Consider the following 18,362-nt stretch of genomic DNA (forward strand, 5'->3'; position numbering starts at 1 on the left):
CATGTGTAAATGGGATGTAACTAAGGTCCCAAAAGTTTCACCTCTCTACAAGATTGGTCAACTCTTTCAAACCAAAGGTCATAATCTGGGTCTTGTTATCATTCAGAATCAAGCTGTTACAAAAAAAACCATTTCTTTAACCTGAGAAAGTTAGCTGCTTGCTTTTCTTCTAATTTTTGTACACTTTAATCAACTTACAAAAGAGTTGTATCATCAGCATAGAGCACTGGAGGTGTAGAGAGGTGCAGTGATAGATCATTTAACATAACATTAAACAGAAAAGGCCCAATATAAAACTTTTTGGACCCCAAATTCATTTACCCTAGGCTTGGAGAGTACACCATTAACATTCACCACTTATCTTCTGATTGAAAAAATATGACTGAAACAACCTCAGAAATGCTCCCCAATTCCTCACAGTACAATTTATTTATTACAAGATTATGTGTAACTATTTCATACGCTTTTAACAAGTCACAATGTTAAGGAGATATATCTTTTATTTTTGAATGCATCTGTAGTCTGATTAACATTATCTAGAGCATTGGTTGTAGATCTTCCTGCACAAAAACCAAACTGAGTGAAAGAAATCTGATCATAATGAACAAAGTGATGAACAACCTGTCTGTATATTACAACCTCAATAATTTTTGAGTTCGTTGATACCAGACTTAACTGGCCTGTAATTGTTAGGCTGCTGTTAATCATCCTTTTTAAAAATTGGTACAATTCTAGAAATCTTAAATTTATCAGGAAATACTCCAGAGGAAATTATATAATTTATAAAGTAAGTCGATGGATTCAGAATCGTGGACAATATGCTTTTTATGAGAGTCTGAGAACCCATAAAAATTACTACTTTTTGAATTAGAAAAATTCATTACCACATCAATAACATCTTTTTCAGCAACTAAACAATCAAACTAATTATTTAACTGCCTAGTAAATCTAAAATTACTAACATTCAAAAGAGAACAATTAATTCATCATTGTCTTCATTGAGAATAGCACTTGCCTATTCATAAGACTACTAATAAAGTATTAATTTAAAATATCAGATCAATACTACAACAAATTCACCTCTCTTTTTATTACCTTCATTTTTAATTAACTCCCACACAGCCTTACATTTATTACTTTCCTACTTAACTACTAATTACTGTAATTCTTATTCAGGCTCCTATACCAGTCCTTGAACAGTTCCAGACCAGATGTCTTAGCGAAATAACATAACATCAAAACCCAGTCTTTAACTGTCTTCAAATGACTGTTATAACATTTAACCCTTCAAGCTGGTATTTAAATTTTTAAAGCCCTACCCTACTGCCGGTAATTTAAATGCCCAACCAGCAGCTGTATTACAGTACTAAAAGTAAAAAATTTTAGCTTCAAAACTATCACACCAATTTAAACCAAATTTTCAGCAGAAGAATCATCCACTTTTTCCCACCTCCAATCTATGTCTTTTCTTGTACACTTCACTTGTATATCAATATCGTCATCACTATCGCCACTACTCTGTTCAGAATCTTCTTTATTTTCATTACGATTTTCTGGCACAAAATCTTCATCACTTTCGTCACTATCAAATTCACTACCATTATCAAATATTCTAATGTTACCATCACACGTCTCATCTAAACATTCAATAATTTGTTCCAATATAACATTATGCAACGTGCTTGACCCGGCCATTTTCATTTATTTACAGCTGACGCAACTGACTGAAAGAAGAGCATTCAACTTCGTAGAACAAAATCATATTTCAACACTGATATGCAATCCTACGCAGTTATAAAAACACGGAGGGGAAGAAGGAAGCCTTGTGATAACACAGAGCCAGTTGTTCAAATAAACATTACGAGATGGCAATGTTATGAAGTTTTGAAGCAAGCACTGCGAGACTGGTCACGTCCACCTGCCGATACATACAACTTAACATGTGCGTGACATTCACATGCTGATGATTGATGAATGATTTACTTGTATTATTTACTATCACGGGAAAAGGGACTTTAAATGCCTTGCATAAAAATTTTTTGAAACAGTCAAATCCTGCCAGCTGGCTCACATGAATTAATCAGTCTTAGCAGGTCAAACCTTATATAGGGTTTATTTGATAAACCCTCCATCTGAATTTTTTGGAAAACAGTGTTTCTATAACTTTTTTTTTAAGTTCAAAGTTTCAATAAAAATTAACAAGTAATAATCACATCATTGTCAAAATATTAAGGTCAACCAACTGTTTTGCATCCTATAAGTACCTGTGACAGAACTAGAAATAATGTAATAAAGACAGAAGTCTTCTTGAGTTGCTCAAAATGAGAGATAGGTTATAGGATTTCAGCAATCCCCAATGTTCCTGTCATTCTTTTTTTTAATCTTATTAAAATCTATATTTTAATCAGTACAAAGTACAATACTATGCCTTCCCTTATCCAATTCAGTTAAACTTCGGTCAACATGTTAATGTAACACATCCAAATTCCCTTGTGGTGAGTGGTACAGTGATAACCCTACTAAATTTAAATTTGTAAGCAGCAACATATGTTGAAATCCTTTTCAGTGCCAACATTACTTAAACTCATCTGAAATTTATGATTACTCCTAAGGAATAAACATTAACTCCATTTTTAAAAAGTGAACATGAAAATAAAGAGCCTAGAAAGTATCCAGAAGGTAGAAACAGCTCAATTTCATCAGAATCCAACCAGTATTAAAACTTAAAACACAAGACATCTATCTGGCTTTCATAGCAAAACTGCTCAAAAATCAAATGTTTATTCCTTAAACACTGAATATTTAATTGTTCAATTAAAAAAATACCACCCTTATTCATCTCATTAATTCCTTTCTGGTGTGATAACACGTTTGTTATAAACAGTTTTCTATACAGATGTTTTTTGGAGAACTATTTGCAATTCTACCAGTCTGCAACCATTTATTCAAAGCTGTCAGTTTATTTCTACTTATTACTTTTTGTACACTAGATAATTTTACACATTATAATATTTTTACTGTAATTATGAGAAAGTACATAATTTTTACTCTCTCCCCCACCAAAAGAAATTAAATAGTCATTATTTGCAAGGCTCCCAGCAAGCTGAACAACCTCCTGAGCATCAATACTTATTAGGGCCCCAGAAAAGTCCTTAGATTCCACATAATATATGCCATCCACTTTCTAGGATTGTTACAATTTCCCTACTTTGCTATCCCCCACTATTACCTACTGGCTTATTCTTTGAGGCTTTGCAAGATATGTTACCTCAGAACCCTCACAACCAACTATTTACAATTTTTCTTTAAGGCTATATCATTACCGTTTAATTTACTTGAATTATTACATAATGTTTTTTCATCTTGGTTCTTGCACTCTTCTAACATTAATTCAGTTTTACCACCACTATTATCATCCCTATGACAGAGAAGCCACATTGTTCATCTTTCTGTTTATTTAAATATTTGTAATTACAGTGAACAGATGTCTTATTTACTTAACCTCTGCTCTATGGCCAAAATAATTTCTTCTTTAACTATAATGTGTGTAGAGAGATTAACATTTTGCCTTCTAAGATCATCCAAATCCTGCAACTGCAATTAAATTTGATGATGTCAAGTTGCTGAATGGTAAAGATTACCACCTGAAAAAAAAACATGTAGCATTAATCAGCGCACAACGCTACTGAGATTGCCTGTGCGATTAAAATTATACACTATTAAGAACTGTCTTTAATAGTTTCAGTCCAATAAATATAATCATTTATATTCACTCATCTACAATACTATCTTAAACTCGCACATCAATGAAATCATAAGGTATTATCAAAGCATTAAATATCCTATCAACTGTGTTATACCAGCATCCATTGTAAATAATTAAATTAAATTACTGTATTAATCTAACACAATTCAAATTACAGAAAGTCATTAATTTAGAATCCAAAGTTCAGTAGTTTAAAATAGATTTTATCACAACTAATAATTACATTTCAATAAGAAAAAGAAAAAAAAATTTAACAAAAAATACAAAATAAAGAAGTGCTTTCTGAAATCAAGCCACACCACAAAAGTAATTTTTCCTTTTCTGAACAATCTGATATAAAAAAAACTTCACAAAAACCATCAAAATTCTTTTTTATATTAAAACACTGTTCTCATTATCTCTCGACATCAAAATACCAAGAATATATAACTGATGCCTTACTGACTTTCGACCTTGAATTTCTTTGGCCATGAAAATCTCTAGTACCATCACTTCAAAGACTTTTTTGATTTCTGTATCATAATATAACAAAGTTTTATCAACCATGATAGTCATTTTAAAAAATTATCTTCCAGAATTGTTCAAACTGTTGCAAAATCAGTTTGGAGATCTCCACTTGTTTTTGTTTTTTATCAAGTGTGAATATTTCAGCGGATATTTGTATGATGACTTCAGCATATTCACTTTCCCATGGATTATAAATCTCATCAATTTTTTTTTTTAAGGAATTGTTTTAGTGAAGATTCAACCCAAATTATTTGCCAGAACAGCTTCACATGAAAGCAAAAAATATCAAAATCAATAAATTAGCTATTATAATATATTTAATTCTTTGACTATCTTTGTAAAGTTCTTTATTAACTTTTAACTTGATTTCTAATTGTTCATAGTCAATAATTTTAGAAGTTGGCTTTGAAACCTCTAAAATTTTCATGCTACAGATAAGCATGGAGATTAAATGTCACACTTTACATTTAAATGTGATATGTACTTGTCACTCACACTGATCTATTTTCACTTGTTTTCTTTACTGATCTATTATTATAATTAATATTTTTATGCAAAGGGTATGGCTGAGTACTTTTCAACACACTTCACATAAAGCAGAACAGCTTGCAGAATAGTTAAACATTTTTATGATTAGTAATTTAAAGCTTGGAATGTTTTGGAGATTTAACAATACAATTTAACTTATAAGGTGTTACTGGCTCTCATTTTATTTTTTTCTATACTATTGTTGTCTAAATAATTAAAAAACCCCTGATATTAATATTTTGTATGTTATGTTTATTTCAGGTGGTACAGAATGCAAATATTGTTGGTTTAAACAATAAAACTAATATTGCTATTACAAACAGAAAAGTTACTGGTGTCTGTTCACAAAACGTTAATGATACTAGTAATCTTGAAATTATAAATGATACTGCTGATGATAATTCACAAAAATCTAACACCAAAACTCTTAAAGCAAATGATGGACCTATAAAATTTTATACTAATAAAAATAAAAGAAAAACAAATCGTAAGTGTTTAGGGTGTCCAGAATGTGGTAAAAAATTTATTTATGTAAATAGTTTAAAAAATCACTTGAAATGGCATATCCTTGAAAATTCATTCAAGTGTGTGCATTGCAATAAATTTTCTGTTGTAAATGGTTTAAAAGATCATATACATGATGGTAAAGTTGAAAAATATTTTATTTGTTTAAATTGTAATAAAAATTTCTCACAGTTGGATAATTTGATTAGTTTTAAGCAAAGCCATCGTACTGTTGAAAAACATTTTAAATGTATTGCATGTAAAAAAGCTTTTCAATTTTTAAGCAGTTTAAAGTGTCATATGCGATGCCATACAGGAGAGAAACCTTATACATGCACAGAATGTAATAAAAAATATTCTCGTTCTGAACATTTAAAAGTTCATATGCGAAGCCACTTGATTGAGAAACCTTTTAAATGTGAAATTTGTAATAAAGGTTTTTTTCAATCAATTAAACTGCAGTCTCACATGCAGATTCACACAGGAATAAAAGCATTTAAATGTGAGGAATGCAGTAAAAGCTTTTCACGATTAGGTGAGCTAAAAACTCACCTGCGAAGTCATACTGGGGAAAAACCTTTTCATTGTCCAGAATGTAATAAAACATTTTCACAGTCGGGTACTTTAAATAGACACAAACAAAATCATGCTGGTTTAAAACCTTATAAGTGTTCTGAATGTAACAAAGAATTTTCTGAATTAAGCGGTTTAAAATCTCATATGCGATGCCACACTGGAGAAAAGCCGTTTGAGTGTCCAGTGTGTAATGAAGCATTTGCTTATAATATTCAGTTAAGACGCCACAAGGTATTACATAGAACTTAGTATACTTATCTTCTTAACTGTGACGTATTTTAAAACTTACTACCGCAGTAGAACTTAACTGAACTACAAAAAAATAGAGCGGGCTCTTTTCAGATACAGACAGTAAAAGTAGAACTGTCACTGTAATTTCTTTGTACACTTAAATTTTTTAAGATGGCATTTCATTACTAAAATACTGTATGACTTATAAAGAAACAAACTAAAGGAAAAGAAGAGTTTTAGGTAGAACTATAGGTGAAGGAAAACTGAGGACATACAATTATTTATTAATACTGACAGATTTACTGATAAAGTATATAGATGAAAAAGATGACATATATCTAATTTTAATAGACTGTTAAATACCAAAAGAAAATGTATGACTATGAGAGAATAACAGCTAATTATTGTGTTGTATAAAAACAATTCACTAGATTTTATTGGAAGATTTAGGCAAGAGGAATGACCTGATTTGTGCCACATCCCTTTTCAGATGGTCAAACATATGATGGTGTGCATTGTGCAAGAGGCACCCTTCAAAAAACTCACAGGTAATAAAATATTGTTGAATTTTTTCTAGTGAAGGATGAAATGGTGTTTTCATAGCAATTCTACAACTTAATATCAAAATACTAAATAAGTTATCGATTGGTGAATGAATTGCTGAAAGGGAGGAAAATTTGACAGGTTAAAAATAGGTACAGTACTTGTGTAGGAACCATTTGACCTTGAGAAACTAACTATTGCTAGATATTTTTGTTTGAGTGATCCAGTATGTTTATGGAGGAGATTTCACCATGTACAGCCTGAGTACACAACTGGCAGTTTGTTTCTTCTTTTTTTCATAACTGTGTGCCAGCTTATTGGAAGTAGTTATCCAGGAACTTTTGGGCTGAAGAAAATATGCACTTAGTCATTTATCCTCTTCTTTAGATGTATTTCTTTGTGAATTTTCTATTCAGAATTTTAAGTCCTGAGTCTTAATACCATACTAATAAAAAAAATTAACTGTTGTTGAATCATTGGTAGATTTAACTACTCACTGCTGATGCAGAAAAGGGGTACTTTTAATTAAATACAAATAAATTCAACTATCTTGTTTCAATTTAACTCTATCATGTTTGTTGGCCTAATGAGTTAGGTCATTGTCTGTATAATAGAACAAAATAGTATTGTATCAAAAATATAACACTGAAAAAGGCATATAAGAAAAGACATTACAGAGGACTCACCTGTCTGAATAAAAAACAGACAAATCAATTCTCTACAAGAATAAAAAAAAACTGTATTTCCAGAAGACTAGACTGTATCGTTCATTCATCAGAGATGGAGATTTATGTATACATATATGCTAAAGTGAAACTGAGAAAGGAAATTGCTGATATTTGTTCTATTTTAATATTAAACCTCATGATAAGGTGTGAGCATAATGGCAATTTAGCAGTTGTTTTTTTCTTTCTCCGGCCTTCTATTCCTAAGACAGAGCTTAGACTGATATTATTATGACTAATGCACTGTCAGCAGCATATTTCAACTAGGGTTCTAAAATTTTTTATGTGCCAATCTCAGATTCCTTTGAGATTCACACAATTCAAAATTAAAGTTATTGAAAGATTCAGAAACAACAGGGATACAAAAATTTTCAATTTCCTACTACAAGCCTTTTTAGGTTTCATGGCATCAGCATCAGAGAAAAGGTTTATCACTTAACTGTCCTGATGTAACATATTTTTCATTTCAAAATTGATCAATTTTAAATAAAAGTTGATGTTTTGCAAATCTTATAACTTAATATAATATAAATAGTAACAAGGAAATAAATGCTGCCAGACAGCCTCTTCTAGTCAGTTGAAATTAATTTTAACTGACCAGAAAAGACTGGTTAGTTGATTAATTAACTGTACTCAATGAGCTATTAAAAAGTAAATAAAACCAGTTGTACTAAGATCTAAATGTAGTATTTCACAACATATCTTATACTTGCACTTCACCAAGATACATAAAGACTCAGTTTGACTTAGAAAAGTCTAAATCAAAGAAAATGGGAAAACATACTGGTACTTCAGTGGCAATTATGTTCTTGGTGAAAGATTTGGTTTATTGGAATCACATTGCTCTTATGACATGTTCTTATAATAATTTGCTAATCAGCAGTTTACCATTCTCTTCTTGATTATGAAAAAAAAATAATAGGATGATGATTACCAGAGGTTCATGAAGTCTTTTACAGATTTTGATAAATTGTGATTTTCCCCCTGAATGAAATTGAATTGCTCTGTTAAATATTTTGTACAAGTTTAATAAATGTATTAATGCAGTATATGAAAGATGAGATAGCAAAGAAAAAAGAATACCATCATTTCTTGCTGCAGTTGTTTGTCATATGAGGTTTTAATTGCATACTGCAACCCTTTCAAAGTAAACTGACTGTTGTTCACCATTCTAAGATAACAGGTACAGTAAGTAAATGGCCGACAGATGATCTTATCTCCTCTACACAATGGAAATTAAAGTAGCTCTGCAGAGGGATTCAGTGTATCTTATTCAAGGTTAAACATCTGTAGTCTCAGAATGTTTCAAAAACAGACTGCTTTGCATTAAGGTAAATTCTAAGCACACTATAAAAATCAAAAGAAACGAAGAAGAAATTCTAGAGAACACATAATTTGAATCATGAAGACATTTGACATTAAATAATTTGTTTTATCACAGCAATTGTAGAGTATAATTTGCATAAAGGTTTTAAAATTAGTAAGTTATTATCTATTAGGTGAATAGATTTCATTATCTGTAAATGAAAATATTCTCATTTAAGCCATAAATAAAAATTAAAATGTATATAGAATTCAGTTTATTCACTTCAACAGTGCGCTTCAGTTTTTTACTTCCTTGTACGAAGTAAAGGAAAAAAAAATTTCCTTTACTGTGAAAAATTTTGGTTTTCAGATTTCAATGGAAATATTCATTTTGACTATCCCTGAAGCCATTTTGACTAGTTTCAGTGTGACGTCTGTATGTACGTATGTATCTTGCATAGCTCAAAAACGATTAGCCGTAGGATGTTGAAATTTTGGATTAGGGACTATTGTAACATCTAGTTGTGCAGCTCCTCCGACTGGAATCGACTTGACCAAAAATGTCTGAAAACCCCAAAATCAAAAAAATTTGGACTTTGTCCAACTGCAGTAATAAGCCCTTATTGAGAGCTTCTCAGTGAAATATCATAAGTGGTACTTATTTTCATTGGTTCCAGGGTTATAGCCAAATAAAGTTTTAATTAATGAAATATTTGGATTTTACAAGGGTAAGGCACATCGATTCGAATCAGACTTCATATCCTTTTTTTTTTAATTTAAATATATTGATTTATTAATAATTATTAACCTCTGATTGTAAAAAAAATTACAATAAATAATAATTCAATAATAATAACAATAAAGAAAAAAACATCAGAAGTTAATGAAATAAAATTTTATGTACTTTTCATTTTAAGAAAGTATGTATACATAATGTAATAGGCATACAAGGAAGTCAAGAATGTGGTGTCATCAGATTTTTTTTCATTTAAATTGTATGCATGATCATATTAGCATATAAATAAGTGATATAGTTTTACAATAAGCATTGGCATTATAGTCTATATTCCAATCCCAAACATAATATTATTCTGTTAAATGAACTCAGTTTTATAAATCTTTATTTGAAGATTAATAATAAAAGAATATTTAACATCAACAAATTTGAACAAATTAGAACAGGAGAAAAAAATAAACTTTAAATATTTTTTTTTTGTGGAATCCAATCCTCATTATATAATTTTTTTTATGGGAAATCCAGTTTTTGTTATTATTGTTCAAAGACAAACTACAGGATTTTCTTGTATGCAGCAAAGCAAATGCAGCCAGATTTAAATTTTTGGGCACTCATAAGTATCTTTACGGTATAGTCGAGGATAATTGGTAGGAATCAATGAAAGTGTGAAACTTAAAATTAGAATCTCGGCAGGCACAATTTTTTTGTGATTATTTAAAAATGTTAACACTGATCTTTCAGTACCTTTTAAAATTAGATGAATTGATAAATTCTTTACAATAATAAGGTTTTGCTCTTGTGTGATATATATCAATAATGAAGTAGAATATGAAAATTCTTTACCATAGATTTTACATTTTAGTCCCTTTCCCTTTTGAGTGTTTGCATACAATTTTTCAAGTGACTATTTTATGAAAAATCCTTATTACAAACTTTAGATGTAATTCTTACCAGTATAGATGTTTTTACCAACATGTGAATTCAGATAACTTTTAAATGATCAAGTTGTAAAAAGTTTACATTGCAATTGCACTAGTTTGGTTTTTCACAAGTGAGGATGGGTATATGATGGCATTTTAAATGACCAGAACAAAAATGTCTTTCTTAAAAACAGTACAAGTAAAATATTTTTGCTTAAATATAAATTAATATGAGTCTTTAAAGTATCTAGATCAGAAAGCTGCATTATAAACAAAGTACCCTTGTAACTTTTCACAAACATGAATTTTTTTTATGGCTAATTAATTCAGAGAAATAACAAAATTCTTTGCTGTATTTTTATATTTGCATACATTTGTAAAATAAAATTAATTATTGTTTTATCTGAAAACTTCTTTTTAATTCTTTTGTACCCAAGAACTCAGTGAAATTATTTACTTGTTTTTCTTTTATTAGGTTATCGTATATGAATATTAAAATTTCTTATTTCACAGGATCCATTTTTTAATTTAAACCATTCTGAAATTTAGAATCATTGACAGACACTCAGTAAATTTATCAGGAGTTTCTGAGCCAATAGGTGCACTGATAAAATGCATAACAAAGAAATAATCTATTCATTTGTTACAACACAGATGTCGTGGAGTAGTCCTTCACTGTAAGCCATAATAATTGCACAAAACTATTTATTTTAATGACAAATAAAAAAAAAATAAATTGTTTATAATAACTTTTTAACAAAATATGTGAAAAATTGTCCTCCAGAAAATTTTTCAGATTTAAAAAAAATTTTTAAGTAGAAATAAATCACAATAATATCTTCTTACTGGAAGAAAGTCACGTTTAATATTTTTGGTAGGATGATTTTAAATTCTTATATTCTGTATAAACTCAATACTGATAAACCCATTACATGTTCAGACTTTACGGTTCCTATTGTAGAAGATCTATCAACAGAATGGCTGTAAAATAGACCTCATCCTATAGCAAGTAGGCCTATGCAGGTTCAACAGCTTGCAGCAGGTTGGCAAATAATTTTTTTGAAAAAATACCTGATGGAAGTGAAAAAAATTGCTTTGTTTGCAGTGCAGCAAGCACAAAATCAGGTAGGAAAAAGAAGAATCAACATATATGTGCAGAAAGTTCAAAAGAAGGTTCCATGCTAAATGTTATCCTCAACATCAATGCTAAAAAAATTTTGTTTTCACGTTTTAATTTTTTTATGCTTACATTAAATAAACTTTTTCATTTATTTACAACTTTTCTATTTAGCTTTTTTTTATTGAACAATAAAAATACATATTTTATTCTATGTTATTTGATAACTAGTTCTCATTTATTAGACAGCTATTTTACTCTACTGCTATTACTTACAACAAATATTGTGGTGTGGGAAAAAAGTGAAAATAACTTATCTTTAAAAAATTGTTAATTTTTTTTACTTGCTTTGTTTTAACTCGCAATTTTTTTCATGTTTGTCCTCAAATCTTGCATCCTTAATTTAACATACTTCCTGATATTGCCTATTGATGAAATTTTGCACAGTTACTAAGGTAACTTCCAGACTCTTTACTACATAGTAATTCCATAACTGTCCCTTCTTATTGAAGGCTTCCTTTGCCATCACCATCCTTCCTTTTAATTCCATTGCGCTATTGCAGACCTCTCACTGTAGTAACCAAATATCTGTAATTTTCTACTTTTTCTATGCTTCATTCACTTATTCTTACCTCTAAATACTCTTTATATCTTACATTACTGTAGTCTTTTCTTTATTTTCGTTCCATACTCTTTCATTTTTTGCTACAGGGCTGTTAATCTTTAAAGTGCATGTTTGCCATCAGCTAGAATTACTTATTATCAGCAAATCTTATTTCTCATCCTTCTGTACATACTCCATCTTCCCTTTCTTGTAATATATTTATTATCATATATCTTCAGAGTAAATGCTAAACAATGTTGGTGAGAGGCAGCATCATTATCTAATACCTTGATTTAGACCCACCCTATCAATCATATTCTTATTTACTTTCATTGCTGCTGTTGTCTCATGTACAATTCTTTAATTAACCTTCTTCTGTCTTTCTGTTCTATGTTTTTCTCTTTAAGAACTCCATAATTTTTTCCCATTTGGCCCTGTCAAATGCCTTCTCTAAATCTATGAAATACAGAAGCCTCTCTTTCCAACAATCCTTAGTAGTCTGAAGGATTCTGATTCCTTTCCCTTTCCTGAAACTCAGCTGTTCCTCTCCAATTTCTCTCATTACTCTTACCAACCTCTGGTTTAGATGCTTAACAATATTTTAGTGGCATCAATTATTAAAGTTATTGTTCTGTACATTTTCTTATACCTGTTTTCTTTGAAATTTGTACCATTACTGTTCTCACAAAGTCTTCAGGCCATTTTTTCATACTGTGTATCCTACTACGCAGGTATTTCTTCCACTCCTTCCTTTTTTAAGCACTTAATTCCATGGAAAATTCATTTACTCCAATTGATTTTTTATTTCTTTAATTACTTTATGTACTTCACATTTTAATATATCAATGGTCCTTTTTTGCCTCTTCAGCGACTTCCCATTCTTTCCTAAGTTTTAGTTCCTTAGGTTTCTCTCTTATCATATAGAGGTCCTCCACACAGTCCTTACTTCTTTCTCGTGTTTTATCTTTTTACCATTCTTATCCTCACTTTCTTTCATTTTACCACTCCGTTTGTATTTATCCCATGTATTGTTCTTCACTTTCCTGTACGTCATATCATACTGCCCTTTCTTTTCTAGATCCTATCTTTGTATTTAATATCTACTGTGAGATATTAATGATCTTAATTTATCTAAAACATAATCAAACTTACTACTTCTAGATTATAAGGCTGAAAAATGTTCTTGGCACATATGTGAAACCCTACAGGTGACAGCCATTTTATTCTGACTAAAGCTTGGTTGTACTGTTGTTTCTCATGCAAGTGGGACAGTAGAGATAGGAAAAATCACTACAGTAAAAAATATTAACCTTGGCGATGAGTACAGTAAATGCTTTCACTAGGATATATCAGCAATGGAAACATGCTACTGGGAAAACTGGAGCCTGATTGTGGGTGCTGATTATTGTTGGAGAATGAGTATGGGATAAAACTAAAGAAAAGCAGATATTAGGTTAGATAATATCATACTATAAACTATATAATTCCTTAAAAAGAAAACAGGTTTTCTCTAAAATCATGTTACTAAAAATCCTGTCCTCAATTCATGTTTAGTTTGCAGATTTGAAATCAGCTCAAAAAATACTATAAGATCACCTTATTAAATTCAGGTAACAGAAAAAACTTTTTCTGTAGATCAGTGTAATTATAATTATATGCAATCATAAAAATTAAATTTTATCAGCCATTAATTAAAACTTTGTATTTTAATTTTATAAAATCAACTCAGTCTTAAATTCAACAATTAATTATTAATTGCCCAAAAAGTAGATTAATTTAGTTTCAAACCAAAAGGAAATCATCGAACGAATTTTTGATGTGAATAAGTCATGTGAAAGAGAAATGTAAAAATTAAATGGTTTAAACTAATAATACTATATTTTGAACTACCTTATGAAGGTGCCACAGTCATATTAAAATATAAATAACTTCATTGTGAAACAAACTACCATAACAGAAGTATATTAATAGTTTTTTATTATGTAAATTAATATGAAATAAAATTATGGCACATCAAGTTCCCTTGACTTCATTACAGCAACTGAAAGAAATAGAACATAATGCTGATCAGTGAATTAAAGAAAAATGTGATCTGGGATTCTTAACATTTATTCTGTATTGCATTATCTGCAGAACAATTAAAATGAGTTAATTTTTAGCAAAAATATCTCTTTAAAAATAAATTTGTGAATCTCACTGTTTCATTGGTAACATGATAAAAAATATTGTGATTACCAAATTTTAAAATCAGTTTCAAAGAAAAATTAATGCTATTGGAGCCTGATTTATAAAATATTTGGTTTGAGAACTATGATAGTGAAAGACTTAAAAAGTTTACATTGTATTTTGGAAGTCTCCAAATATTTTGAATAGCTATTCTGAATCAGGCTTACAAACATGTCTAACCCTTATTTGTATATTTTGTTAGATTAGACTTTTAAACAAGTTCATTTGTAATTGATTCTCACACAAGGCATCATCACTTGTATAAAGCAGGCCTATATGAATGATTGTTTTTTTAATCATCACTAACAATTAGAAATGGTGTCTTCTTAAATTCAGATAAAGTAGGGAGCAATGCTAGAAAAAAAAGCATAAGTATTTTATTAAATAACTAATACACTGTGATACCTATAAATAAGTAAACCGCCTAACAGAAATAAATTATTTATTTAATTAATAATTTAAATAAAATTACTTAATCTGTTATAAAAATTTACATTAAAATTTGAAGTTTTATGTACTTAAGTAAATAATGTAAAAGGGGGATTAAATTTATTTTCTTTGATTTCTCGTTCGCTTTAATGTACGATTATGGTCTCGCTTGTATTTCTATATATGTGTTGCCACTGCTAGTACTTGTGTCTTTAGCACTTGTGCTGGTACTAATTGATTCATACGAACTGAAAAACATTTAAAAAAATTGTTTATTAAAATTTGAGACTTAACAGTTTAATTTTTATAGTAATTCTGTAATAAACTTTTATTTTTGTGTTATTTGTTGGTTTACATAATTTAATAATTATTTAATGGTGATCATTTACTTTTACTTTCCAGACCTGCTAATTTTTATTGGTCAGGTTTGTTGTTGAACAGAATGTAATGCTGTATTGGTCTGAGAGCCTGATCCAAACCTTTCATAAAAGTTTTGAAATATCTTAATATTTTATAAAATTCTATTAATAAATGGACAAAGATTACATAGGTATGCAATGGTAAAATTTTCTGGAATCTAAATTTAGGAGACCAAGACATATTTTGAGCTCCTCATAAGTTTTGTTCAGTGTGTGTTAAAGAACTTTGCCAGCGGTCACAATGAATAAAACAGTGTTTCTGCTTTGGAGTGCCTGTGGTTTGGAGAGAACTGACTAGTCATAGCGATGATAGTTACTTTTGATCATGTATAATACAGAGATTCAATTTTAAAACAGAAAGGTTTTTTTACAAAACCCTTCGATCAGCATTACGTCCTGTACCTCATGAACCAGAAATACCTGTTTGTTTACCACCAGATAAATTAGATGATATATGCGATGAAGAAATGGTTTCACAGTCTGTACTAATGAACTGGATAATGATTATGATCCTGGAAGTGATGAACCAAAACAATTCAAATTAAAAATTAAATGATTTGTGAGAGTTAAACCTTTCTAAGGACTCCACTGCACTTCTTAGGCTCAAGGTTAAGGAAAAAATCTGTTAGCTCCTAGCACTAATTTTTACTGGTTTAGGAACAGAGATAAAACTTCGTTCAAGTAATTTGGAACATTCACAAGTTATTTGAAACTTGTTCTTGTTAAAAGGACAAGTTAATTTGAAACAATTTGTTCAAGTTATATGGAACAATTCCACATTGACTACAAGATTTCTGAAAGGAGACTGTTCATTGATTCATCCAAAAGGAATCTTAAGGCAGTTCTTCTGCCCAATGAAAGTAAGTACACTTCTTTACTGGAGGATACAAGAGGAGCATTCTGTTTATTTGTAAGAGTAATGAAAATCTGGAGTTACTTTTAATTAAACTTCTGTATAAGGATCAAGGTTGAACAGTTTGTGGTGAATTAAAGGTACTTTCTTTATTATTTGGACAAAAAAGCAGTTTTACTACATATCCATGTTTTTTGTGTGAGATAGTCATGATAGAAAGCAGCACTAGAATAAAAAGAATAGCCCCCATGACAAGACAACCCTTAATAGTTGGTATGAAAAACATTGAAAAAGAAAGTTTAGTAGAGTCAAGCAAAGTTTTGCTTCTTCTGCTACATATTAAACTAGGGTTAATAAAGCAATTTGTGAAGGGATTAAAAAAATATCTAGAGTGTTTTAAGTATCTTTGTAGTCAGTTTCCAGGTTTAAGGAGAGTGTCTTTGTTGGGATGGATATAAGGAACTTATGAAAGATGAAGTATTTGAATCCAAAATTGAAGAAACAGAAAAACAAGCTTGGAAAGCCTTCAGGGATACTTATAAAGTCTTTCATAAGTCTTACAAAAAAGATGACGTTAATAAAAATATTGCCCAAAATATGTTACAAAAATTTTTAAATTTAGGATGCAAAATGAGCCTGAAAGTGCATTTTTTAGATTCGTACCTCAACTTTCTTTCCTGGAAATCTTGGTGCAGTAAATGAGGAATAGGGGGGAATATTCCACCAAAACAAGAGATTGAGAAGAGATATCAAGGGAAATGGATCGTGGGTATGGAAGCTGACTATTGTTGGATGTTAAAAAGGGACAACCCATGCAAGATCACAGAAGAAAAAGCACCAAAAGGAGCATTGAAACAAAAAGAAAAATATTTTATAACTACTTGTAAGGATATAATATGTTACTGTTTGTTTTAATTAGTTTTAATGATTTTAAAGTAATTTTGTTTTTCATATCACTTGTAAATAAATTCTAAATTAATTAAAAACTTGTTTTTATATTTTTAAGCCTTTTTGTGAAAGATTTTTTCCTTATATGATGGAAAAAATTGATGTTATATTTTGATTCAGCATCCAAATATTCATAATCAGCTATCAAAGTGAAAACAGATTTTCCATTGTTAAAAAATGGAGGCCACATTAACAGTTATGCGCAATTATTAAAATTCAAAGTATTTTTAAAAGAAACACAGCAGTTGGACTTCAGAATATCAAAAAAATTGAATTAGTTACCCAAAATCATGAAGATAAAATGTGTAATTATTGACATAAGAACGATCAAATTAACAAAATAAGCGTAGGCTCAATTAGATAAAAAAATTGAATACAATTTACATCCAAAAAATAATGTTTTCATCTGGGGCAGACTTAACTTACATCTCTTATAGACAAATATCAATAGTTAGATACATGTAACCAAAATTTGAAAGCTCTTGTAGGAGCATGTTAAGTGTATCTTGGTTGTTGCAGCTTTTTTTTAATAGCACTGTCCAATGACTAGTAGTTGCAAGGGTCACTCTTTAAAGGCATGTTTTGCACATACACACAGATTTTTATTTCACAATTTCATTTTATTTATTACTGCTTAAAGTTCTCAAACGTACATGAAGAAATAATAAACTTCAAATTGCTATCTTTGTTCTCGTAGTGTAACAATCAATATAGGCAATAGGTTTTTACCCATCTGCAGAAGGAGTAATATGTTCAACAATTATAAAATCTTTTTGAACAGTAGGTAATATGTCTTGGGTAATAAATACTAGGTGATAAAGTAACAGGTACAATCAATTTTCATGTTTGTAACTATGAAGTTTGTGTTTGAAATATTAGTTCATTTGTTAAGACTGTATTAGGTAACAATCTGAGTCAGTCACATGTTGCAAATACATCCTCTAAATTATAACTAAAACTACAGCTGAAGATCATAAACAAAAAGTAAGCATATGAAATCAAAATTTTTCTCCATTTTGCTATAGGCAGTTGGTAAAAAATGAGAGATCGTAAATACCATTTTCTCCAAATTGAAAATAAGATACTTCTGAAAAGTTTCTTTTGCTTTCTCTAATAAGAATATTTATTCTTTATAATTATGTATTCAAATACTTTATAAAGATTCACAGAGTGAGGGCATTTTCCTTAGGTGAATTATTTAAATAGTTATTAATTTTAGCTGAAATTAACTTTTGAAAAATTAAAATTACTCAATATTGAGGTTAAAAACTGAGTTATTCTGTTAACATTTTTTTTATAACTAAAACAAAAGTTTTACATTAACCATATTTTTCAATCTCTAGATTCACTGAGTGGCTTTTTCTTAATTAGGATTTATTAGACCGAGTTTTTAGAAGTAAATAATCAGTTTGCAATTAATGCTGA

At 29.6% G+C, this 18,362-nt stretch overlaps 1 protein-coding gene across 3 annotated transcripts in view; it reads left to right on the forward strand.

The window, feature by feature from the left end:
- The window catches only part of LOC142334129 (uncharacterized), a 30,268-nt gene extending 13,324 nt beyond the window's left edge, over window positions 1-16,944 (forward strand). For 2 of the 3 annotated variants that reach the window (XM_075381872.1, XM_075381886.1), the window contains exon 3: window positions 5,063-10,722. In XM_075381872.1, the coding sequence (XP_075237987.1) occupies window positions 5,063-6,130 (1,068 nt within the window). In that variant the 3' untranslated portion in view covers window positions 6,131-10,722. Of the gene's footprint in view, window positions 1-5,062; window positions 10,723-15,119 lie in introns of those variants that run through there. The other variant, XR_012758776.1, reaches the window with a different exon arrangement.
- Window positions 16,945-18,362: the final 1,418 nt, after the last annotated feature.

Source organism: Lycorma delicatula, chromosome 1 (genome assembly GCF_047948215.1).
Source record: "Lycorma delicatula isolate Av1 chromosome 1, ASM4794821v1, whole genome shotgun sequence".
NCBI lineage: Eukaryota > Metazoa > Arthropoda > Insecta > Hemiptera > Fulgoridae > Lycorma > Lycorma delicatula.